Raw genomic sequence first — 27,379 nt, forward strand, 5'->3', positions numbered from 1 at the left:
ACTTTGCAGCCTTGTTTTGGCAGAAAACCACCTATTTGAATATATAATTTACATTAAATATTACCGATTTTATATATTTATGTTCCAGGTAAAATAAATAAAATATCACGCAAGTTGAATGTTTATAAATATCTTAAGGCCACCTACGTTTGATAATGGCGGTATAACGAATCATGTATATAATTTATTAAATTAAACTTTAAAGTCAGAAGAATGGTAGTAGAGAGGACAATATGTCAAATGTTTATGTTTGAATATTTTTTACGGTGGTATTATGGTACCCAATCAATCAATAGCTCCTTACATTTTTAAATACAAATAAATTAATTAAAAAGAAAAAATCTATCGACCGCGGCGGACTCTTATTTTGACACGCGAACTGTTGTTTTGACGCATCCGCCGTTTAACGGAAGTCCGTGTCGCATCTCGCTTCGGATTGACAACAAAACAAACAGGAGTGAAACTGAAGTGGTGAATATGCGTATCGTCGATCAGCCGAAGTAGATCTGACATGGACGGTTAGAGTCGTGTCAGTGATGGAGGAGATGGAGGAGGAGCCGCTGGAGGGGATTGAGGATGATAATCATAACTGTGGCGCTGAGGGAGTGTGTGTGAGTGTGTGTTCACCTGCGCAGGTGTGTGTGGATGATGACTCCGGTAGTGAGTCCGATAGTTCGGGCACTTCTGCGACTCACGGCTCGGCGCTGCTCCTGAACTCCGCGGCCTCCAAGTTCCGTGAGTTACAACTCTGAGTCTCGACACCGTGTGCTGTGGTGTGTCTGATGGCAACACCGTGGTACTTTGATATATATACCATGGTAACGTGACTCACATTTATGTTGCAAGGTGTTTATTTCAAGGTACTGCCAAGAACATGTCCAAAACCCGTAACGTCAGCCATAAATACAATATATTCTAAGTATATTGTATATATAATTCATCAAATAATTAAAAGTAAAATCATAAAATAATCTTTTATATATATTTATATATATATATATATATATATATATATATATATATATATATATATATATTAGGGCTGTCAAAAGATTAATCGCGATTAATCGCATCCAAAATAAAAGTTTGTGTTTACATAATATATGTGTGTGTACTGTGTATAATTATTTATATATATAAAAACACACACAATCATGTATATATTTAAGAAAAATTGGTTATTTATATATGAAAACAATTATATAATATAAATTATATAAATGTATTTAAATGCAATTATTCCTTAAATATATACATGAATGTGTGTGTATTTATACATAATAATTGTACACAGTACACACACACATATTATGTAAACACAAACTTTTATTTTGGATGTGATTAATCGCGATTAATCTTTTGACAGCCCTAATATATATATATATATATATATACTATTCTATTAGTCAAAAAAATGTAAAACTTAAAATTGTGTGTGTGTGTGTGTGTGTGTATATATATATATAAATATATATGTTAATCTGTTCATCAAAGAATTAAAAAATCTTTAAATTATTATAGAATTGATTCCTCAAACAATTACAAATTTAAAGCTTTATATATATATATATATATAATTATTATTTTTTATTATTATAAAAAAATTAAATCATGTTATTGCTTTGTTTCCATGTCTAAAAAAATATTGTTATGTCCACAAACATGGCATCACAAGTATAACTATAGCATTACCTCATGATAATACGGTATTATTTAAGCACCATGGGTCGGTACTGCCGAATACTTATATTTGTATGAAGTAGAGAAGAGTAGTTTATTAAAAGCCAAATCATGTGTGTGAGTTGCTCCTGTTGGTTTGACCCTGATGTTCGTGTGTGTGTGTGTGTGTGTGTGTGTGTGTGTGTGTGTGTGTGTGTGTGTGTGTGTGTGTGTGTGTGTGTGTGTGTGTGTGTAGTCCTGAACGCGATGACAGCAGAAGATTACAGGACCGTTTACTGGCCAAAACTAGAGCGCGCCATCGAGCATCTGCTCACTCAAAGCCCACTGGAGCACATCTCCATCTCATACGAGCAGATCTACAGGTGAGCGCTGCTTCCAGACTTAAAGGGTTAGTTCACCTGGAAATATAAACTGTGTCAGTGATTACTCTCCCTCATGTTGTTCCCCGTCAGACTTTCCTTCATCTTCAGAACACAAATGAAGATATCTGTGATTAAATCTGAGAGCTGTGTCACTCCTCCATAGGCTTCTATTGTATTTGAAACTTGCTGTAGGCTCACTATTGGCCAGCATCACACACATGACCAGCGTCGGCCAATAGCGAGCCTCCGTTCTGACGTACAACCCAGAAGTGCTGCGCTGTTACACTACGGGAACTCACTCAGAGGAACACACAGAAGAACATCAAGAGTTGAATAAAGTCATTTTTTTTGTGTGTGTTTTTGCACACAAAAAGTATTCTCGTTGCTTGATAATCTTAAGGGTTGAGCCGCTGTAGTCACTTGGACTATTTTAAACATTGTCTTTACTAACTTTCTGGGCAAGTTTCAATTACAGATTTAATACAAAATATCTTAATTTGTGTTCCGAAGTTGAAGGAAAGTCTTAAGCCTTGTTTATACTCGACGCGTCCGCAAGAGCGCGAAGTGCGGCCGGCAAAAATGACGTCATTGCGGTTTTGGCGGTCGTGCGTGTTGGGTGCGCAAGGGCCCGTTTCGCCTGGCGGTGTGCACGGCAGATTTTGTAACATCGCGCGCGGCTCCGCATCCGAAGATGAACGACTTCGAGCCGAATCTGGCCGAGCACGAACTTCTCATCACACCAGCACCCCTAAAGTAGTTGCTTACATTTAAAAAATGAGCATACAATAGCATAAAAAGCCTTTTTAATGAACATAAAAGGTCCATGGTTAATACAATGTAGCCTACACGAAAGTTAAATGTTTAGTGAAATTAGAAAATATTTAAGAAATTGTTACTTTATTGTATACGTAGGCTACAAGTATTTCCATATAGGCTAGCCTACATAGCCTATATTTTGTTCTAATGTCACAAGTAATAATCTCAGGGTTTACTGGGTTTTACACGATTATTTTTGTATTGGTCGTGGTATACTAAAATAAACATTGTCACGTGTTTATATTTCTTCTTCTCACCGATTCCTGATGGTTAGAGAGGATAATTACTCGAGTCGCCCCCTGTAGTTTCAAAGAATAGTACAAAGGCGAGCGCGTCAAGTATAAACGCCTCGGCCGTTTGGAGAGGTGCGCGCGCAGTCAGCGGAGACTCGCGCTCGTGTGGACGCGTCGAGTATAAACAAGGCTTTATGGGGCACCTGGCGGCCATCTTGTCACAGTCGCTCGCTCACTCGTAACATTGTGTTTTAATGGTGCATGTACTTTTTAAATAACCATAACTTGCTCAATTTTCAACCGATTTTCAAACGGGTTGGTTTGTTTAAACGTCAGAGATGTAGTTATGACACTGCATACTTATGAATAATTATAATATTATATATTTCAACATGTATCCAGAATTATAGCCACGTTAATAACGTTTGTAAGAAACCAAACCGTTTGTAAATCCGTCAAGATTTCAGCGAGATAAGAGGATTTGTACATCAGGAACCACAGAGCCCGCCAGAAAGCTTGCCTGTGACAAGATGGCCGCCGGTGATGCCGTTATAGACTCCGCCGTAAGACATCTAGCCTTTATTATGTACATCTATGGTTGGAACAACATGAGGGAGAGTAATTACTGACATAGTTTTAATTTTTGGGTGAACTAACCCTTTAAAGGAATCAAAAATCAAACGTGCTGCTCGGGTTTTTTTTTTTCTAGTTAATGCATAGTTCTGCTTTCTCCTCTTCCAGTCACGTTTATAAGTGCGTGTGCCAACAACACTCAGAGCTGCTCTACAACGACCTGATGTGGAAGATCACGTCTCATCTAGAGCAAGTGTCTTCTGAGCTTCAGGTCAGGGAAGAGTTAAAGTGAACTTTTAAAACACATACTGCCACACTGAAATCATTCTTTCACGTTTCTAATGAAATGTTTGTGATTTTTACATTGATCTATATGGCAATATATGATTTTTATATTAAAGAAGCAAAGTAATACATGCATAATGCATTTAAAAAAAATAACACATTTAAAATCACTTTTTATACATGACAAAATACAATTTAGAATAAAAGAAGCAAAATAATACGTGCATAAATAAATAGTTTAAAGACAATTTGTATTGCATTTCAAATAACACATTTTTATGCATGGCACAATATGACTTTTAGATTAAAAAAAGCAAAATAATACATGCATAAATATTTTTTAAAATATTTTTTTTGCTTTTAAAATAAAAATGTATGCATGGCACAATATGATTTTTAGATAAAAGAAGCAAAATAATACATGCATAAATATATTTTTTAAAGTCATTTTTAATATGACAAATTTGTATACATGGCAAAATGTAAATTTAAATAAAAGAAGCAAAATAATACATGCATAAATAATAACTATTTTGAAAGTCATTCTTATTAACACATTTAAAATGTTATTTTTTTAAACTTAGACTTTTAATTTATTTTGCATTGTTTCTAGAAAAATAAAAAACAAAAATAAAAATACATGCTTAAATTAAATAGTGTAATTATAAATGTCTACATAAAAATTACTTTCTACAAACTTTTTATTTATTTGATTTTCTATTTTATACATTTTTTTATACATTTGTAATTCCGTTTTTTTTTTTTTTAAGAAACAAAATAATAAATAAAAAATACATTTAAAATCTTAATAAAATGACTTTTTTATTTTATTAATTGTATGAATATTTTCATTAATTTTTATTTAGAATTTGTTTTAATCTGGAGTGCAGGGACTGAAAATAAGCAGTTGTAGAGTAATGAAAATCCAGACCATAATAAACTGCTGATCTTCTCTTCTAAAGGCCAGTCCTCCAGAACTTCTGATTGAAAACTTCAACGTGGCTCTGTCTCAGTACACGGCCGCGCTTCACTGCATCGTGCCCGTCTTCATCTACATGGTAACATGCAAATATCATTGTTTTTGGATTCGATCTTATCCGATCATTTGAATTCTGTATTAATGCATCTGCGTTTGAACACAACTCTTGTTAAAGAACAAGTTCTACATTGAAACCAAGCTGAACCGAGACCTGCGGGACGACCTCATGAAGCTGTTCTCGGATCATGTGGCGGAGAAGCACGTCGGTGTGTTACTGCGTGAGTGTGTTTCATTCCTTTATATTCCTGGACAATGATTTTGTAGTGGAGTATAAAGAAGAAATGCAGTTTTATCACATTCTGATCAGGACTTTGCAAACACACTGCCGTTCAAAAGTTTTGGATCGGTGCGATTTTAAAAGAAGTCTCTTCTGCTCACCAAGGCTGCATTTATTTGATTTAAAATACCAAAAAAAAAACGGTAATATTGTGAAATATTATTATAATCTAAAAATAACAGTTTTCTGTGTGAATATATAGTAAAGTATAATTTATTCCTGTGATTTTTCAGCATCATTACTCCAGTCTTCAGTGTCACATGATCCTTCAGAAATCAGGATAATATGATGATCTGATGCTCAAGACACATTTATGATTATTATCAATGTTGAAAACAGTTATTTACATTTTTTATTTCAGGATTATTTGATAAATAGAACAAAAGAACAGCATTAATCTGAAATAGAAAGCTTTTGTAACATTAAACACTACGGTTCAAAGGTTTGGGGTCAGTATGAATTTTTATTTTATTTTTTTGGGGAAATAAATAAAATAAATCAATACTTTTATTCATCAAGGATGAATTAAATTGAGCAAAAGTGACAGTAAAGACATTTATAATGTTACAAAAGATTATATTTCAAATAAATGCTGTTCTTTTGAATTTTCTATTCATCAAAGAATCCTGAAAAAAATCCTGAAAAATGTTTTCAACATTGATAATAATCATAAATGTGTCTCGAGCATCAGATCATCATATTATACTGATTTCTGGAGGATCATGTGACACTGAAGACTGGAGTAATGATGCTGAAAATACAGCTTTGATCACAGGAATAAATTACACTTTACTATATATTCACATAGAAAAGATATATATTTAACAATATTACTGTTTTTGTTTGCATTTTTAATCAAATAAATGCAGCCTTGGTGAGCAGAAGAGAGAGAAGGAAAATATTTTCAACCAATAACAACTTTTGAATGGCGTGTACATTAATTGAAGTGTTTAATTTTGTTTCTCCTCAGCTCTTCTTAAAAAGGCTCATTCCATGCCATTTCAAGTCAAGCCGTCAACCATGGAGAGTGTTGTGAAAGGCCTTTACACCCTCCGGCCAGGTGAGATTTGTGTGACTGTTCTAGTAACACACACTACACGACTGTTCCTCACGCGAACGAGCATCGAACGGCCTTAGATTTCAGGCTTTTGTCAGCGATCTCCGCAAAACTGTCGGCGAGAGAAAAACTTGGGTTTAAATCATGTGATTAGAGACGTTTATACTCAATGCATCGCTATATATATATATATATATATATAGAGAGAGAGAGAGAGAGAGAGAGAGAGAGAGAGAGAGAAAAGGCTATATATATATATTTATGTGTGTATATATCTACACACATACACACATATACTGTGTATATATATATATTGAAAGAGAAAAGGCTGTGTGTGTACCGTACACATATACCGTATATATATATACACAGACATGTGTATATATATATATATAGCCTTTTCTTTTTTTCTCTCTCTCTATCTCTATCTCTCTCTATATATATATATATATATATATACAGCGATGCATTGAGTGTATATATATATATATATACTGTATATAGTATATATATATATAGTGTGTGTGTGCATTCAGCATATATATATAATGTGCATTCAGAAGATTCAAACTGAACAGTTTTGATTCAGTGAGATTTATATATACACACTCACACACACACACACACGCACACACAAACCCACACACATGTATATACACACTCACACACACACACACACACATATATATATATATATATATATATACACACACACATATATATATATATATATATATATATATATATACATACATATACAGTATACACACACACACACACACACACATATATATATATATATACAGCGATGCATTGAGTATATATACATGTGTGTGTGTATATGTGTGTTTGTGTATGTATATATATATATGTGTGTGTGTGTGTATATATAATCTCACTGAATCAAAACACAGTTCAGAGTTTGAATCATTCTAAATGCACAATAATCACAAATTTGTTCACTTTGGAAACCATTCAAATGACATTCAAGCCAAAGATTTCCACCTCTAACATATAATGTGGTTATAAAATGCCCCCAGTAGTGTATGCAGGAGATCTCAGTGAAGATGTCATTATATCCGCATGTTTCTCCCACAGACTGGGTCCCTCTCGCTCCGGCTCTGTTCTCCAGGTTCATTCCTCAGATCGCTCCTCCGGCTCTGGAGTCTCAGCTGGAGTATTACGCGGCTCAAGACCAGAAACTGCAGATGGAGCTCTGTCAGAACGGCTTCTCCAGGTGTGCATGACCTCACCTGACGTCTGATAATTATACTGAATATACTAAACACAGGTGAAACCGGACAAATTAGTTCATATATTTCAGTAACTCAACTTAAAAGGTGAAACTAATATATTATATAGACTCATTACATGCAAAGTGAGATATTTCAAGCCTTTATGTGTTATAATTTTGATGGATTTCTAATTTTGAATTTGGGGTTTTCATAAGCTGTAAGCCATAATCATCAAAATTATAACAAATAAATGCTTGAAATATCTCACTCTGCATGTAATGAGTCTATATAATATATTAGTTTCACCTTTTAAGTTGAATTACTGAAATATATGAACTTTTGCACCATATTCTCATTTTTCGAGTTTCACCTGTAATATTATGGAAGTAAAATAATGCCAAATGTTTTTGAAACAAAAAAGCTTGCTGAATTGCACTACTTGAAAAAAATATGCGTTGCATTAATGGTGCTTGTATTTTAATGCATTGTAATTTTTTAGGGCTTGCATTTTTAATGGACTGAATATTGCCTGTTGAATATGATATAGGTTGTATTTTAAAGCGGAATTCATATTTTGGAAGTGAAATCTGAAAGGTGAATATGGATTTATTGAATTTTTAATAATGAAAATGTTTTGAAAAAGTGAAATATTCACAGCTTAAATATACAACCATGTTAAATTTCAGCCCAAACACGACATTCCTCCCGGGTTAGTGACATCACCAACCCTAAAATTTACATAAACCCCGCCCCCGGAACACGATTTATCGATTAACAAGACAGAATATGCTAATCAATGACTAGAAGATAACTACACATAAACTACATAAATTCATCAACTAACCATTCAGAAATGTCCTGTTCTTCTACATGTGTCACTTCTTCTCGAGTCTCTCCATTATTGTCTAAATCCGGTTTGAACATAAAAGGCTAAAAGTTTTTGACATTTTCAGTGCATGCGCGTGTGTGTGAGGTAAAAGAACACAAGCTCTTGAAGCTCCGCCCCCTGTGCCGGGAGCAGCAGCTCATTTGCATTTAAAGGGACAGACACAAAACGGTGTTTTTGCTCATTATCAAAAAGTGACTTTAACATGATATATAAAAATATCTGTGGGGTATTTTGAGCTAAAACTTCACACACACACTCTGGGGACATCAGACACATCTTGTGAAAAGTGCATTAAAATACATTTATATACAAAAAAAAAAAAAAAAAAAAAATGCAAGCACGGTTAATGCAATGTATATTTTTTTCAAGTAGTGCAATTCAACAAGCTTTTTTTTTATTTTATTTTTACTTTTGCCATTATTTTACTTTCGTGTAATATGACTAGCTTGACCTGAGCCGTTGTTTTGCAGGGGCGATCAGTCTCGGAAGCGAGCGAGTGAAGAATCGTGACAGTGAAGTGGATTCGTACACTACTCGAGTGAACTGAGAGACTCAGACATGCCCGAACAGACTTTATCCGATGCAGAGGCGCCTCATACAGTCCTTTCGGGAATTCTCGGATATTTTGAGGATTTTCAAAAGCATTACAGAACTACACAAGCATGAGCATCACTATGGCCTTCAGTGTGTGTGTGTGAGAGAGTGTGTGTGTGTGTGTGCGGAGACACTGTCCAGTTATACAGGAGCTGGATTTCTGGAAATGCTCTTTTCTCTAGTTCTGGATTTGCTTCACAGAATTCATCATGTTTCCAGGTTGATTCGTCCAATCAAGCGGCTGTTTTCTCTTTCTACTTCTAAGTTATTTTTCCCTCAGTGAAATCATCCGGCGGTCTCAGAATGGATGGTTTTATGCGTGTTATACTGAAGAAACGTGATGTTGGATGTTTTGCCAAGTGATGAATGAAGGTATTCAGAATCCAGATTAATACCTACTTATTTTAAAATGCAAAGTTTTTATTTTAGGATCACTACTGTAGTTAACAGAGTTGTATTTGGTTTGACACACTTTTATTTGACGACCATATTACCTGATAATGACGTGCCTTTGGCTATTTGCCTTTCTTCCTTTTAGACTTTTTAAGTGAGATGTGATATGTAAATCATATTTTTTTTTATGACATCTGCAGATTCTTTTTGCTTTTTGCATCAGTGGATAATCTAATAGTTATGGAAGCGCATTTCTGACACATAAAAATTAATTATGCTGTGGTAATTATGACATAAAAAGTTGAAATTGTCATTTTAAGTCAAAATTCTGAGATAAAAAGTCAGAATTGAGATAAAAGGTCAAGATTATGAGTGTCAAAATTATGATTTAAAAAGTCGAAATTGTCATTCTTTGTCAAAATTAAGAGATGAAGTCATAATTATGAAATAAAATCGAAATTGATTTTAAATCAAAATAGCCATAGTCAAAATTAAGAGATAAAGTCATAATTATGAATTAAATTGTCTTAAATCAAAATAGCCAAAGTCATAATTATGTAATAAATTGTCTTAAATCAAAATAGCCATAGTTAAAATTAAGAGATAAAGTCATAATTATGAATTAAATTGAATTAAATCAAATTAGCCATAGTAAAAATTAAGAGATAAAATCAAAATTATGAATTAAATTATCTCTTAATTTTGACTATGGCTAATTTGATTTAAGACAAAGTCATAATTATGAATTAAATTGTCTTAAATCAAAATAGCCAAAGTCATAATTATGTATTAAATTGTCTTAAATCAAATTAGCCATAGTTAAAATTAAGAGATAAAGTCATAATTATGAATTAAATTGTCTTTGTCGTACACAGTCAAAATTATAAGTCGTCATATTTAAGATAAAAAGTTACTTAAGTCGATTTCAACTTTTAATCTCATCATTGTTACTTTTTATCTCATAATTTTGCCACTTCATCTCATAACTATGAAGAAATGTGCTTCCATAAGTCACACATTTAACCTGGAACCACAATAATTGATGTGAAAGCAGCAGATATGAAAGACTTCTGAGATCCAGGTGTAAAATAAAGGGCTGCTCGTAATTTCTCTATGATAAATACATGACACTGAAACTATAGTTGAGTCAATAACAAACAGTATTATAGAATACTAGTTAAATATTTGAATATATGTGAAGTATATTCAAGCATTATATAATATAATTAGTAGAAAAATATTTTTTAAAGTGAATATTGATCAGCATATTCAGAAAGTTATGAAAAATTCCTGTTGAACTCAATCTTAAAAACATTTGTGTAAAGTAATCTTTTCAAAGATAATTTCATTACAAAACAATGTATAAAAGAGTAAAACGGCAAGAGGAACACTTGAAAATAAACAGTTATCACCAAAAAGTTTGATCTTGTCTTGTTTCTTTTATTTCATCGTTAGAATCTAAAAGCATGATTGTAATCGTGTGTTTTTCCCATTGCAACAGTAATGTCACAATGCAGAAGACTTTACCTAAACCCTTCATATATAGTGCATTATTCAATATTTGAATGCATTAATAATGCCTTTAATAATAAATGTGTTTATATAATATATGTCAAGATTTTAAAGTATTTATGTATAATGCATTATAAAAGGTATACATAATGTACGTTATATCTTTTCATAAATAATTGCAACCAAAGTTAACATGGATTATATTTGCAGATTTTAATTTGTGCTGGGCAATGATTTATTATTATTATTATTATTATTATTACAAATTATGTGTGTGTATTGTGTATAATTATTTTGTATATATAAATACACACATGCATGTATACACTCTAAACAATGCTGGGTTGTTTCAACCCAATTTTGGGTCAAATATGGACAAACCCAGCCGTTGGGTTAAATTTTGTAATTACATTTTTAACCCAACGTTTGGGTTTGTCCATATTTGACCCAAAATTGGGTTGAAATAACCCAGCATTTTTTAGAGTGTATATTTAAGAAAATGTGTTATTTATATATAAAATATGTATATATAATTGCAATATATATTTACATGCAAATATTTCAAAAATATATATATATATACAAAATAATTATACACATAACACACACATGTAATGTATAATAATACATTTTTGCCCAGCACTAATTAAAACACACACTCTAAAAATGCTGGGTTGTTTCAACCCAATTTTGGGTAAAATATGGACAAACCCAAACGTTGGGTTAAAAATGTAATTTAAAAATGTAACCCAACGGCTGGGTTTGTCCATATTTGACCCAAAATTGGGTTGAAACAACCCAGCATTTTTTAGAGTGCATAACAAACAAGCAGTCTGCAAATATAATGCATTTTAACTTTGGTTGCAATTATTTATGAAAAGATATAACGTACATTATGTATACCTTTATAATGCATTATTCATAAATACTTTATAATCTTGATTGTCCTCAAAACAGGGTTCATTAATGCAAATGGCATCTGTGCTTGGCATGCAAACGTAAAAAAAATAACAAATTTGCCCTATTATTTCCAGTTAGCACCCATAATGCACTGCTTCTGTGCCCTCCAGACTGTCGTAGGTGCACCAGACTGGCACTGGCCAATGAGGACGGCTCATTCCCTGGCACACGCTTCAAATCCCTCCACCTCCCTTCTGATACCCTGCCACGACCCGCTGACGGATGATTCTGCTTCATGCTGACAGCTCTCCCGGACAGGCCGTCGCTGCTGTCGCTGCTGTCGCTGGAAACTCAAGGTGAACTCTCCTCAAGACTGGGAACAACTCGACGTGAACTCTCCTCAAGACTGGGAACACGTCTGGAAAGCTGGAGCTTCAGTGGATTGTAAGCAGGGGCCGTAGATCTACAAACTTGTGGAGCAGGACGTCCACACTGAAGTCAAAGGTAAAGCACACTTGTTATGTGGTGACCTCAGTGCATTGCATTGCATTTAATTCATGCAAGTGCATTTTAAAGGCACACACTCTGTGTAAAAGTTTGTACAGACAGTTTTAGATTTGCATGTCATAACGATGCCTTCCTAGTAAATCACGTACACACAAAATATGCAGAGAATCTAATGTAATAGTCTATGGATTGATTCTAGCGATATGATGTTTGTATTTATCGTGTTGTATTTTGTTCATGTAAAGTGAGCTCTGACTATAATTAGCTGTGTGTGTGTGTGTGTGTGTGTGTGTGTGTGTGTGTGTGTGTGTGTGTGTGTGTGTGTGTGTGTGTGTGTGTGTGTGTGTGTGTGTGTGTGTGTACACTCATACTCACACCAGCTGCCCGGACAGGTCTGTTGGAAGGGCATCGCTGCTTCTGTTAATTGCTCAGGTTTGAGTGTCAGGAGCATCTGCCGGCGTATCCCGTTTCTGGACTCAATAACAACAGGGCCGAACCTTCCTCAGACTTTGCTTTGGGTCATACTTTAAATTGGGTGTCTTTTCATTGCAAGTCATTCTTTACCTCAGACCCGTAGGTCCATATCAAAACGTAAAAAGAACATATATAAACATGCATTTACGAAACTATTTTTTTTTTAACATGCAAACTTACATTCCAGGAAAAACACCTTTTATCACTTAATGTAATATTATTTATTTAAGAGCATTATGATGCTATTTTTTGAATCGCATGCATATAATTGCATGCACTTGACTATTATAATTTTAACTTTACTATATTTACACCACAAGTGCTCCATATAAAGAGAAAAACATTAACACGCTTTAAAAACTTTAAAACAAGCTTTATATATTTTAACAATATCATTTAAATCAAAATATATCAAATATTTCTATTTTTAACGATGTGACCCAAGTATTTTACTTTATTTACCACGTTTAATACTTGGTCACCTGTACAGAATGACACTTTTGCTTAAGGTCCTCTTTGGTTTTAACAATCATAATCATAACTCATAATCATAACTTTTTTTAGCATTAAATGTAATATCATGCACACCACAGCTTGAGCGGTTGTAATCCAGCACTATAAGCAGAGAGAATAACTCAATCATCAGCATACATCAGATGGTTATTAATGTTTCATACATTGCTTATTTTCATATTGCAGAACACTTTTGCAGTTATTAAGGTGGATACGGGGAAGGTTTGGGTTACACTATTTTAAGGTGATGTAGTTACATTGTAATTACTCAAATTAGTACTGAGTAATATTAGTTAACCACATGTACTTACTATAGAGTTAGGGTTTGGTTTAGGGTTAGTTATTTGTAATTATGCATGCATAATTTACTACTAGTAACGTGTAACTGCGTCACCTTAAAATAAAGTGTTACCCAGGTTTGGTTAAGTGGTAATTATTGATGTAATAACACAAAAAAACCTACATCTGTGATTGGTTTAAGTACAGGTACAATGTAAAATCATTAAGTGTATTGCATCAAATGATTAATAACATAATAGATAAAGACACTTATTATAAAGTGGGAGTGTGTTTTGATATTGGACTCTAAATATTAAACATAATTCTGTTTGTTGTGACACGAAAACTTCTGAAACATCCAAACCAGATGCTTGAAATATAGCTGCAGTTTTATACATTTCATGAAAATGGCGTTTGCTTTCCGGACTTTTCCAGCTTTGGGATGTTTAAGTTGAATATGTTATGCATGCATAATAGTTTCTACGGTCATAGAAAACCTGGAAATATCAGGACATTTTATAGTTGTTATTTCCAGGCCGGGGAAGACATGGAAATTAATTAAATCTTGTAGTGAATATGATTTTATTTTATTTTTTATTCTCTTAAATTCTGACTGCAGTCTTGTTAGAAATGATAATTTTAAAAAATCCATATCCAGTTATCAAAAATAACGAGAAGTCATGGATATTCTTTGATCTTGATGAGATATTTAGGAGTCAATTGATCTAATTTGTTTTTAGTGGCACAAAAATCTCCAAAACATCCAAACAAAATGCTTCAAATTCAGCTGCGTTTTCATAGTTTTAATAACTATATTTTATTCTCCGGAAATGTTAGGTTTGTTGGCATGTTAAAGTTATGCATGAAGGTAACCGAACACCTGGAAATATCAGGGACATTTTATAATTATCATTTCCAGGTCTGAAGAAGACAGACACTCTAAAAAATACTGGGTTGTTTTAACCCAATTTTGGGTCAAATGTGCAATTTAAAAATGTAACCCAATGGCTGGTTTTGTCCATATTTGACCCAAAATTGGGTTAAAACAACACAGCATTTTTTTAGTGTAGAAATGAATACAAACTTATAGTGAATAAGAATTTTTCTAGTTGTGCTCAGCTCTAAAATTATATATATATCATCTCTGATTGCAGTGTAAATGTAATATCAATGTGATATGTCTTTATTTTGAATATCTCCATGTAAACTGAATTAGTTTCTACAAGTAGGCATGATATCTAAGACTAATTCATTGAAAGCTACTCTACTCTTTTAGATAGTTATACTTTACAGTGGGTTAGCAGAAGGCAATAAACTCCCCCTGTGGTGTAAATCCAGTTTTTAATGTTGTTTATGTGTATATATGATGTTTTTAATCTGCTTTAAGACAAACCATGTGTAAGTTCATAAGTCGACAGCATTGCTGAGTATTTTCTGCTTAAAACTGCAGTGAACCAAAGACAGTCTCAAAAACACGGTTTGAAATCGCTGGTGTTTCTGACGTCACACACTACCTTGTAACCAATCAGATCAACGTGTGATCGTTAACCAGTGGATCTCTGAGTGAGTGAGTAAGTGGAGGCGGGGCTCATTTGCATATTCATAGAACCGCGCATACTAAATGAGGCAAGGGTGTCGAGTTACATTCAAGATATTTTAAGACGTGACATAAAAATTAAAAATTAAAAATTAATTTTAGTTTTAAGTGATACAATTATTGACTACAGGCGGACTTAAAAAAATATTATGCTTCACCTTTTCCAAATGTGCCCAAAAACGTTCCTTAATGTTCTTTGTCATTGTGTTTCCAGCATCATGGAGGAGAACAGCATGGATCAGCCCACGTCTTTATCTCAGCTCTTACGAGAGAGTTATCTATCCGAAGCCCGAGCCCATCACAGACACGGCGAGCCCAGTCTCATCGACGCGCCTCGACTTCTGGTGTACGGGACGGTCAAAGAGAAACCGGATGATTCTGGTGGGAAAGTGGACGCTCAGTTTCCAGACCTTTCTGCCTTCCTGAGCCAAGAAGAACTGGACAAGAGTGTGGATCTGGCCTGCAAGGCGATCAGCAATGATCCACGAGAACGTGAGGAGAGGTGTCCACAAATGAGCCATTTCTCCAGCAAACCCGCTCCAGAACCCGAGGTCGTGTCCGAGAGTCAGCCTTCAATCCGAGAAAACTCGATTAGGAGCGTCAGAACCTCCAGGGATCATGCGGCCGATTTCAAAAGACCCCAAAGAAACGCTCCCTATGGCCTGGAAACCCAATCCAAGAAGGAGTTCCTCAACAAGGCAGCCGACTTCATAGAAGAGCTTTCGTCTCTGTTCAAGTCCAACAGTTCGAAGCGAGTCCGGCCTCGCACTTGCAAAGCGCACCGGAGCCGATCCCAGAACAAAACCCAACCTGATGGCACTTCGTACTCCTTTAATCCTGACGAGAGAGAACGGCCGATTCTGCCTGACCAGGAGATGGAGGAGCCGATGGAGAACCATCAAGTCACGGACGCAGAGGAGCCCGAGGAACCCGAGGAACCGGAGCCATCGTGTGAAGCACCGGCTCTGACACAAGCGGACGAACCCGTGTGTGAACCTCCACACTTTATACAGAAACTCAAAAGCAGGGAGGTTCCCGAGGGAAGTAAAGTCCAGTTGGATTGTATCGTCAGAGGACTGCCTGCTCCTGAAGTTCGGTGAGTTTCACTTTTATTGGTGTGCGTACAGTAATTAGTGGTCAAATATTACTATTAAGCAGACGCATAGAAACTGCAAACACTGCTTCATATATAGAACCTTTTTAGGGATCCAAATCAATGTTTTGGATTTAGTTTCCAATTTGTAAGCCGCGCTATATTGGTCCAATGAGGGTTTCCAATAACACGGGAAGGTTTCTTGCGCGTTCCGTCTTTCCAGCTTCTCAAAGTAATTTGGGTTAAATGCAATACATTTCTCATATGTATGTACTCGTTATTTCATCTGACTCCATAAATGAAAGGTTTTGATAATATCTATGCATCACTAAAAGTGAGTGAATGTTTGATTATTACTTTTAGACTATTAAATGAACAAGATCAAAATCAGTTTGAATAATCAAATGTAACAATTTATTAAATCAGGTATCAGGTCAATTGTATAATCAATTCAAAGATAATCAATATAAAGCATGAATAAAAAGAAGAGATGCGAACCCAACCTGATGCAAACACATGAGGCTGTCTCGGTCACTCCCAGCCATCACGGGCCAGTCTAGATACAGAAAGCGCCCCGATCCCTCCACTGCATTCCATTAAATAGCCAAAACCTCTTTCACATGTTAACAATGGGAATTTACATTCGGAGTTGACACCTTTTGGGGGTAGGAGACCATTTGCCTAGAGACAACCTTCCTTTGTGCGTCAGTTTCTCTAAACTTCTCAAAACCTGATTCCTTTTTGTTTAACTTAGTTGGAAATTAGACATTTGTACCACTCACTCTGAGACATTTAAAATGATACTAAACATAATAATCATTCACATTAAACCACATATATATTCTTGTGTGAGTCTTTAGGTGTGAGAGGGAGTGAGACTGTATGGGGGAGGTCAGATGTTAATTTCCAGCAAGGTTCTTTGTTTCATAGACCAGTCTATCTCTCCAACCAGTTTCTCCAGCCTTACAGTTTTACTTAAAGTCCTCCTGTAGTCAATCATTTTATCCCTTAAAACTCATCTTTGATCACCATAATGACATGTTTAAATGTTTTTTCCTTTAAAAAAAAATCTTCATGCCCTAAAGTAGCTTGAATGTAACTCGACACCCTTGCTTCATTTAGTATTCGCGGTTCTATGAATATGCAAATGAGCCCCGCCTCCACTCACTCACTCACTCACTCAGAGATCCACTGGTTGACGATCACACGTTGATCTGATTGGTTACAAGGTAGTGTGTGACGTCAGAAACGCCAGCGATTTCAAAACAAAACCGCATGCATTTTGTGGAAGAACATTTTTTTGGTTGTGCTTCGGCTCTTCGTGACTCTGGTTATTTCTTCGGCAGACTCTCCTCTGTTCAACATTTGTTTAAAACGGGTGATTCCCCAGAGATTTAGCGGCTCATGTCAATCTTTCTCTCTCTGCTTGCCATGATCCATAATGTTTGAACGAAACAACAACAGCGTGAGCGCACCACTAGACGTAACGCAGTTGTCCACGTCTGTCGCCATGGTTACTACGGCAGTACGAGCGGAAACCAGGGATAACGCGGATATTACGTCATTGATGGGCAGTTTTTAAAATTGTGAATTTCTCTGAATTTACAAATTCTTGGAAACATTTAGGAAAATGTAAGCACACAATTGAAAGAAATATATAATATTTGTATAGTTTTCTTACATATTGTACCTTTAATATAAATTTAAACCATAATACATTTTCACTTAATTGCAATTAATGAAGTATCTGTAAACAGTCCCTTCTTTTCAGACTTTCTTCTTTTATACAAGTATATTATTTCCATAATAAGTAATCTTTTTTTTTAAAGTATGCTAAAGTGTGCTGCTTTTTCACAAGGAATCTATAACACACACACACACACACACACACACACACACTAGTTCCTCATGCATTGGCTGTAAGCACAAAGAAGTCTTGTGAAAGCTGAGCGTATAACACGCAGTCTGAGCTCAGCCTTTCTAATTTTGCCACATTGGAAATATGATGCTATGAGAATGCGGGCGAAATTAATGTCCTACATCTTCAGTAGAGCACAGTTAGCCAATGCGTATAAGAGTAAACAAAATATTACATGGGCACATTAATGATTAGTGCAGATATGATGGATTTTTGCAGCAGTGTTTACACGGGAGTTCAGTGAAAGTCTTTTCTGTCCCATTTAATGAAATAAACCACACAACATGAGTGTCACTTCCTTACATAATAATGTACTATTGTGGTATCAGATGCATATCAATGCTATATAGTATTTATTCATATTTTGAATACTTTTTATCTTTAGAAATTTTGTTGTGCTTTTATCATTTGATTGTATTACGGGTATTTATTTTATTTTATATTTAGCTTTCAGTTTTAGTAATTTAAGTACTTAATTTATTTAATTAACTTATTTGCATGAAAAAATCTAAATATTTATTTAAAAAAATGCATCTAATACTCAATGAAGGAAATTATTTTTAATATTTTTAGTTTTAGTAAACTAGTTCCCATTGTACTTTTATATAAACTGGACCGTAAGTATAATGATTTCTTTATTCTTTTATAGTAAGTGTGTTTGTCATGAAACATGCTTATGTTTGCAGAGGAGGAGATCATAAAAAATCATAAACTTTGAGCATTACCTGCTGACTTGAGGCTGGAGGAACTTTATAGACTGATTATCTTTCTCGTAAAGTCTTAAAGAGTTGTGTGAGTCAGAATGTGCTGCTCATGATATTCAGCTCTAGAAACTCAAGTCAAGACTTAACTCAGTGTGTGTTACAGTGGGATGAAAGGTATAGGCTATGTTATGGTGTAAAAGACTCAATTTATATTACGTTATTACATAAAACATTAAATGCATGATCAATTTATATGAAGTTGTGAAATGCAAAAAAACTTTAAATTTAATGTTTTTGCATTTAATAAAGTAATATAAATTGATCATGCATTTAACATTTTTGCATTTATTAATAAAGTAATATAAATTGATCGTGCATTTGACATTTTTGCATTTATTAATAAAGTAATATAAATTGATCGTGCATTTGACATTTTTGCTTTTAATAACTTCATAAAAATTTATAATTTACGTTTTTACATTTAATAGCAATACATTAGTTACAGTATTAATTAATCTCTGTTTACGTTAATTAATAAAAATCCAGCTGTTCATTATTTGTTCATGTTAGTGGTGCATTAATAACATTAACAAATACAACATTTAATTTCCATAATGTAAGATAGATTAATAAATGCTGGAGAAATATTGTTCATTCTTAGTTAACTAAAGTAGTTAACTAATGAAACCTTATTATAAAGTGTTACCATATGAATTGATTATACATTTAACTTTTTTGCATTTAAAGGGTTAGTTCACCCAAAAATGAAAATAATGTCATTAATGACTCACCCTCATGTCGTTCTAAGCCCGTAAGACCTCCGTTCATCTTCGGAACACAGTTTAAGATATTTTAGATTTAGTCCGAGAGCTTTCTGTCCGTCCATTGAAAATGTATACAGTATACTGTCCATGTCCATAAAGGTAATATAAACATCATCAAAGTAGTCCATGTGACATCAGTGGGTTAGTTAGAAGTTTTTGAAGCATCGAAAATACTTTTTGGTCCAAAAATAACACAAAATAAGACTTTATTCAGCATTGTATTCTCTCCCGGGTCTGTTGTGAATCTGCGTTCAGGACTCCGCAGTGACGCTGCTGACGGAAGACGCTGATGACGTGTTATCTGGTGCGCCCGAGCTTCGTTTACAGTCTGAGGGAGATGCACGCTATATTCAAGCTATTCTACATTGTTTGCGTGGATATCATTTTTTTAATGGTGCGTAAATGTGCATGTCGCGGATGAGACACTTTTACAGCGTGCGTTTCCCTCAGTCTATAAATGAAGCTCGGGCGCACCAGATAACACGTCACCAGCGTCTTACGCCATCAGCGTAACTGTGAAGGATTGACAACAGACCCGGGAGAGAATACAATGCTGAATAAAGTCTTATTTTGTGTTATTTTTGGACCAAAAAGTATTTTCGATGCTTCAAAAACTTCTAACTAACCCACTGATGTCACATGGACTACTGTGATGATGTGTTTATTACCTTTATGGACATGGCCAGTATACCGTATATACAGCTTCAATGGAGGGACAGAAAGCTCTCGGACTAAATCTAAAATATCTTAAACTGTGTTCCGAAGATGAACGGAGGTCTTACGGGCTTAGAACGACATGAGGGTGAGTCATTAATGACATTATTTTCATTTTTGGGTGAACTAACCCTTTAATAACATGATATAAATTGACCATACATTTTCTATTAGAACAAAGATGTCTTGTGAAAGCTGAAAGATAAATGTCACATGACAAAACCTTTTCCTTCAAGCTGTTTAGACTGTAGTTATGATTTATTTTACTATAATTGATTGATTAATGGAGGAATTTCCATTGTTTATGGTTCTTTTCTATACATGATTACAGGTGAAAAATTAGAATATGGTGCAAAAGTTCATTTATTTCAGTAATTCAACTTAAAAGGTGAAACTAATATATTATATAGACTCATTACATGCAAAGTGAGATATTTCAAGCCTTTATTTGTTATAATTTTGATGATTATGCCTTACAGCTTATGAAAACCTTTTCACAATTGTAATTTTGAATTTGGGGTTTTTTATAAGCTGTAAGCCATAATCATCAAAATTATAACAAATAAAGGCTTGAAATATCTCACTTTGCATGTAATGAGTCTATATAATATATTAGTTTCACCTTTTAAGTTGAATTACTGAAATAAATGAACTTTTGCACCATATTCTAATTGTTCGAGTGTCACCTGATGTACGTTGCTGAAGTTGGTTATTATCAGTTTGTCATTGATGAAACCTCAGTGTAACATTACTCAACGCAAGCTTCCCACACTGACAGGTCAAGGAAACCCGTGCTTTTCTGAGTGTGTGACGGACAGGTGACGTGTTTCGACAACTGTTCTCAGTCACGTTACACACGTTCGGCTGACCCAGAGACTGTGATGTCAGAAACATTAGATCATCCCTAAACTCTGTGAGAATCCACTGATCCCAAGCAACTTGCCTTTTCAACACGATTCAAAGAGTCATCTTATTTATATCTGTGAATGTTCATTTTCCTTAACCTTTCTTTGTTTCCAAATGTTCTCTAAGTCACTGAAAAAAATAACTTGTAGGATTTACTTGATAGAATTTGCACTAACACATTTTAAGTACATTTCTGTACAACTTATTATCAAGTAAAATCTCACTCTAAAAAATTATGGGTTGTTTCAATCCAATTTTGGGTCGAATATGGACAAACCCAGCCGTTGGGTTAAAAATGTCATTTAAAAATGTAACCCAACGGCTGGGTTTGTCCATATTTGACCCAAAATTGGGTTGAAACAACCCAGCATTTTTTAGAGTGATACTTACTGTTAAACTTAACATTCATTTGACATTTAACTGCACTGACTTAACATTTAATTGAAGTAATTAAGTAAATATTACTTATGTAATTTATTTAATTTCACATAAAGAATAAAGTAACATTTACTTAACTAAGTTTAGTAAATTTAACAATATTACACTCTAAAAAATGCTGGGTAGTTTCAACCCAATTTTGGGTCAAATATGGACAAACCCAGCCGTTGGGTTACATTTTTAAATTACATTTTTAACCCAACGTTTGGGTTTGTCCATATTCGACCCATAATTGGGTTGAAACAACCCAGAATTATTTAGTGTGTAACTTTTTACTCAAACAATATAACACTGAATTAAACCACACATTTAAAGTGTATTGTTTCAACCCAATTTTGGGTAAAATATGGACAAACCCAAACAATTTCTTTTGTATGATTTACTTAAATGTTTCACTCTAAAAAATGCTGGGTTGTTTCAACCCAATCGTGGGTCAAATATGGACAAACCCAGCCGTTGGGTTACATTTTTTAATTACATTTTTAACCCAACGGCTGGGTTTGTCCATATTTGACCCACGATTGGGTTGAAACAACCCAGCATTTTTTAGAGTGAAACATTTAAGTAAATCATACAAAAGAAATTGTATATATTCCATACTGTATCATAATAGAAGTACATGGCATCCGAACACCGGTTAATACACAATAACCATAACATTCGATAGATCGTTTTTGAGTATGAATGTGTCATTTTGGGTAGAAAATGAATCCAGATGTCACAAAATGGCAAATTACCAAACCTAACAACAAAAAGTAATGATAAAACGTTGTAAATACAACTGGAAAACAGTAAAAAATTTCAACCTTATTCATTATTAATGCCCCAGTGCATGATGGGAACACCAGTATTAGAAAAGTTGAGTTGGTTTTACTTAATTTTATATCATTAAGTTTTACGCTTTAATTTCTACAAGCTTAAAATGAGTACTAATATATGATTTACTTAGTTTTTTTTTTTTATTCTTGCCTGAACTACATTTTTAAAAATTACATGTTTTTTTCTGTTGCATTTTCTTCACCACAGAATAATTTTCATCACGTAAATGTAAAGAAACCTAAAAATGTCAAGTGTTTCTCTTTTTTTCCCCCAGTGACTCAAATGTGTGTTAACTGGCTGACAGATCTATTAGTGTGTGTGTTGTGTTGGTGATTGAATGAGAGGCCGCTCTATGTTTAGCTCTGTGTGTTCATGTGTGTCGGTCAGGGATGCTGCCGTCCAGCTTTATCAGGGGTTTCGAGTCGAGAGGGAAAAATAGACCCAACAGGTGCAGATGTAGCGCTGGAAGTCTCCCCCCCCCCGAGCTCACGCTTTCAAAGTAGACTCTTACTCACTGGGAATGATCCTCATTGGCTCTGGGATCCCATTCCAACCCAATACATCTCGGCCATGTCTCGCCCCGGGAATGAACCGCAGCGTGTCGCTTCAGAAGCGCTTTAAAACTCAGGGAGGAAATTTTATGAAAACGGAAGGAGAGCAAGTTAAATAATCGGTGTACGGTCACTCTAGGTAAGGCTGTGGTCAAGCTATATCTCTGGATCTGATTATACTCTTGTAACCCATTGATTTCATACTGAATAAATGCGGATTTGAGTTAGTGTGGACCTTATTTTGCTGAAGCGTTTGAAAAGAAGTGATTTTTGTGACTAGATTGAACTCTCTTTAACACAAACTGACTTATGCCAGAAATAACTTCATTAGTAAATGGCTTTAGCTTCACCTTGATATCTCATAGTTGTTAGATTTTAGATTTTTGCCATTAAATGACTAAAGAAAGGCTCTGAAAATTCAATTTTATTGTATTTTATGAAATAAAAAATAATGTGTGGTGTCATTAATCCATTTAGTCATTTAGTCAAGAAAGTAGCTTTTGCTCATCGGCTGTTTTTCTCAAGGGTAACTTCCCTAAAAAATTAAGTGCACTATTATTTTGATGTTAATTGAGGTTTGTGACTTGTATATTGATATGTTTTTGACCATTTAATGTCCAAAATCTATTCATCATTCAAAATTAAGCATTTTAACTGTGCATTTGATTTGTTTGGAAGTTGTGATGGTGATAGACTGAGACATTTGCTGATATTCGGCTGTTTTGAGATTTTATGCATCAGTCAACAACTGTCCGCTTGAACGATTAACTAAAGTGCTAGTTCCCCTTGTAAGTCTTGTTACTGGATATTCTCTGTTTTCCCATTTTTGGTTTACATGGTGCATGTTTTGGCTATCGAATACCCTGCATCAGCCAATGAAAATCTCATATTTATGACATGATATTGTTGAAATCTTGTATTAATGAACTATGTGGCCTACAGGATAGTGTTTCATTTACTGTCACTAGCACACTTAAAATATTGAAGTAATGATTTAAATTGAAGTAATGAGTCCTGTGGCTCAAACAGTAGAGCGTTGGCGCTTGCAACGCCAAGGTCATGGGTTTGATTCCCAGGGAGAGCAAGAAATGTTAAGAATGTAAATGTGTACCTTGAAATGCAAGTCGCTTAGGATAAAAGCGTCTGCCGAATGCATGAATGTAAATGTAAAGTGGATGTAAATGAGCTGGGCGTAATCATTTATTGTCAGAATACAACATAGTTGTGCATGTCACTGGTTTTACAACTGAGCTCAGATAAAACCAGATGCGTTCATACATGATTTGTGTGTATGTTTTAAAGGGGGGGTAAAATGCCATTTTCACAAGATGTAAAATAAGTATCTGATGTCCCCAGAGTGTGTGTGTGTGTGTGAAGTTTTAGCACAAAATACCCCACAGGTATGTTTATATAGCATGTTAAAGTGTCACTTTTTGAGGGTTTGCAAAAACACACCGTTTTGTGCCTGGCCCTTTAAATACAAATGAGCTGCTGCAGAGGGCGGGGTTTCAAGAGCTTGTGTGTGTTAGCAGCTGCGATTACCTCACACACACACACACTAAAATGACAGAAACTGTTCTGGCTTTAATGTTAAACCGGAGTCAGACAAAGATGGAGAGACTCCAGAAGAAGTGACAACATGTAGAAGCAACAGGACGTCTCTGATTGGTTAGTTGATGAGTTTATGTTGCTGATGTGGAGTTAACGATCTTCAATTAGCATATTGTGTCATAATAATCTATAAATCGCTCGTATAGGAACTGTTGTGAGATGCACACAGAGTGACTTTCTATTGCATGTGAAAAGATGGATGCTAAAGTTTGAGCTGACTCACAAATGTGCTCGACTACAACAACTCTTCCTCTTCTCAACATGGACTGTGTGTTCCGGGGGCGGGGCTTATGTAAATTGTAGGGTTGGTGATGTCACTAACCCGGGAGGAATGTTGTGTAGTTCCCACCAGCCGTTTGTTGTAGTCCTTTTCTTTAAAAGCAAATATCTCCCTTTGCTCTGAACTTTGAGCGTTGTAACTTTGCAGATGTTGTTTATGATCAAACACAACATTACACACTAACTACAGTTAGACAACACAACATTACACACTAACTACAGTTAGAAAACACAACATTACACACTAACTACAGTTAGAAAACACAACATTACACACTAACTACAGTTAGACAACACAACATTACACACTCACTACAGTTAGACAACACAACATTACACACTAACTACAGTTAGAAAACACAACACTACACACTAACTACAGTTAGAAAACACAACATTACACACTAACTACAGTTAGAAAACACAACATTACACACTAACTACAGTTAGAAAACACAACATTACACACTAACTACAGTTAGAAAACACAACATTACACACTAACTACAGTTCGAAAACACAACATTACACACTAACTACAGTTAGACAACACATTACACACTAACTACAGTTAGACAACACAACATTACACACTAACTACAGTTAGACAACACAACATTACACACTCACTACAGTTAGACAACACAACATTACACACTAACTACAGCTAGACAACACAACATTACACACTAACTACAGTTAGACAACACAACATTACACACTAACTACAGTTAGAAAACACAACATTACACACTAACTACAGTTAGACAACACAACATTACACACTAACTACAGTTAGACAACAAAACATTACACACTCACTACAGTTAGACAACACAACATTACACACTAACTACAGTTAGAAAACACAACATTACACACTAACTACAGTTAGAAAACACAACATTACACACTAACTACAGTTAGAAAACACAACATTACAGTTAGAAAACACAACATTACACACTAACTACAGTTAGACAACACAACATTACACACTAACTACAGTTAGACAACACAACATTACACACTAACTACAGTTAGAAAACACAACATTACACACTAACTACAGTTAGAAAACACAACATTACAGTTAGAAAACACAACATTACACACTAACTACAGTTAGACAACACAACATTACACACTAACTACAGTTAGAAAACACAACATTACACACTAACTACAGTTAGACAACACAACATTACACACTAACTACAGTTAGACAACAAAACATTACACACTCACTACAGTTAGACAACACAACATTACACACTAACTACAGTTAGAAAACACAACATTACACACTAACTACAGTTAGAAAACACAACATTACACACTAACTACAGTTAGAAAACACAACATTACAGTTAGAAAACACAACATTACACACTAACTACAGTTAGACAACACAACATTACACACTAACTACAGTTAGAAAACACAACATTACACACTAACTACAGTTAGAAAACACAACATTACACACTAACTACAGTTAGAAAACACAACATTACAGTTAGAAAACACAACATTACACACTAACTACAGTTAGAAAACACAACATTACACAACACAACATTACACACTAACTACAGTTCGAAAACACAACATTACACACTAACTACAGTTAGACAACACAACATTACACACTAACTACAGTTAGAAAACACAACATTACACACTAACTACAGTTAGACAACACAGCATTACACACTAACTACAGTTAGAAAACACAACATTACACACTAACTACAGTTAGACAACACAACATTACACACTAACTACAGTTAGACAACACAACATTACACACTAACTACAGTTAGACAACACAACATTACACACTAACTACAGTTAGAAAACACATTACACACTAACTACAGTTAGACAACACAGCATTACACACTAACTACAGTTAGACAACACAACATTACACACTAACTACAGTTAGAAAACACAGCATTACACACTAACTACAGTTAGACAACACAACATTACACACTAACTACAGTTAGACAACACAACATTACACACTAACTACAGTTAGAAAACACAACATTACACACTAACTACAGTTAGACAACACAACATTACACACTAACTACAGTTAGACAACACAGCATTACACACTAACTACAGTTAGACAACACAACATTACACACTAACTACAGTTAGAAAACACAACATTACACACTAACTACAGTTAGACAACACAACATTACACACTAACTACAGTTAGACAACACAACATTACACACTAACTACAGTTAGACAACACAACATTACACACTAACTACAGTTAGACAA

General features: G+C 34.6%; 2 protein-coding genes across 5 annotated transcripts in view; both read left to right on the forward strand.

The window, feature by feature from the left end:
• The first annotated feature begins 389 nt into the window (after positions 1–389).
• On the forward strand, positions 390–10,856 carry cacul1 (CDK2 associated cullin domain 1). 2 transcript variants are annotated; one of them, XR_013800168.1, is made up of 9 exons: positions 390–735; positions 1,916–2,042; positions 3,833–3,935; positions 4,912–5,007; positions 5,104–5,206; positions 6,236–6,325; positions 7,421–7,559; positions 8,917–9,990; positions 10,204–10,846. XR_013800168.1 is itself a non-coding variant. In XM_079634796.1 (8 exons), the coding sequence occupies exons 1-8, from the start codon at positions 537–539 to the stop codon at positions 8,954–8,956; spliced, it is 897 nt and encodes a 298-aa protein (XP_079490922.1). In that variant the 5' UTR covers positions 390–536; the 3' UTR covers positions 8,957–10,856. The 2 variants fall into 2 exon arrangements, 1 of the variants encoding a protein (XP_079490922.1); XM_079634796.1 differs by having other exon boundaries at positions 8,917–10,856.
• A 1,277-nt stretch (positions 10,857–12,133) lies between these two features.
• The window catches only part of mypn (myopalladin), a 46,044-nt gene continuing 30,798 nt past the window's right edge, over positions 12,134–27,379 (forward strand). For 2 of the 3 annotated variants that reach the window (XM_079634797.1, XM_079634799.1), the window contains exons 1-2: positions 12,135–12,349; positions 15,430–16,311. In XM_079634797.1, the coding sequence (XP_079490923.1) occupies positions 15,434–16,311 (878 nt within the window). In that variant the 5' untranslated portion in view covers positions 12,135–12,349; positions 15,430–15,433. Of the gene's footprint in view, positions 12,350–15,429; positions 16,312–27,379 lie in introns of all 3 variants that reach the window. The other variant, XM_079634798.1, reaches the window with a different exon arrangement.

The sequence above is a fragment of the Phoxinus phoxinus genome, assembly GCF_949152265.1.
Source record: "Phoxinus phoxinus genome assembly, chromosome: 14".
Classification (NCBI taxonomy): Eukaryota; Metazoa; Chordata; class Actinopteri; order Cypriniformes; family Leuciscidae; genus Phoxinus; species Phoxinus phoxinus.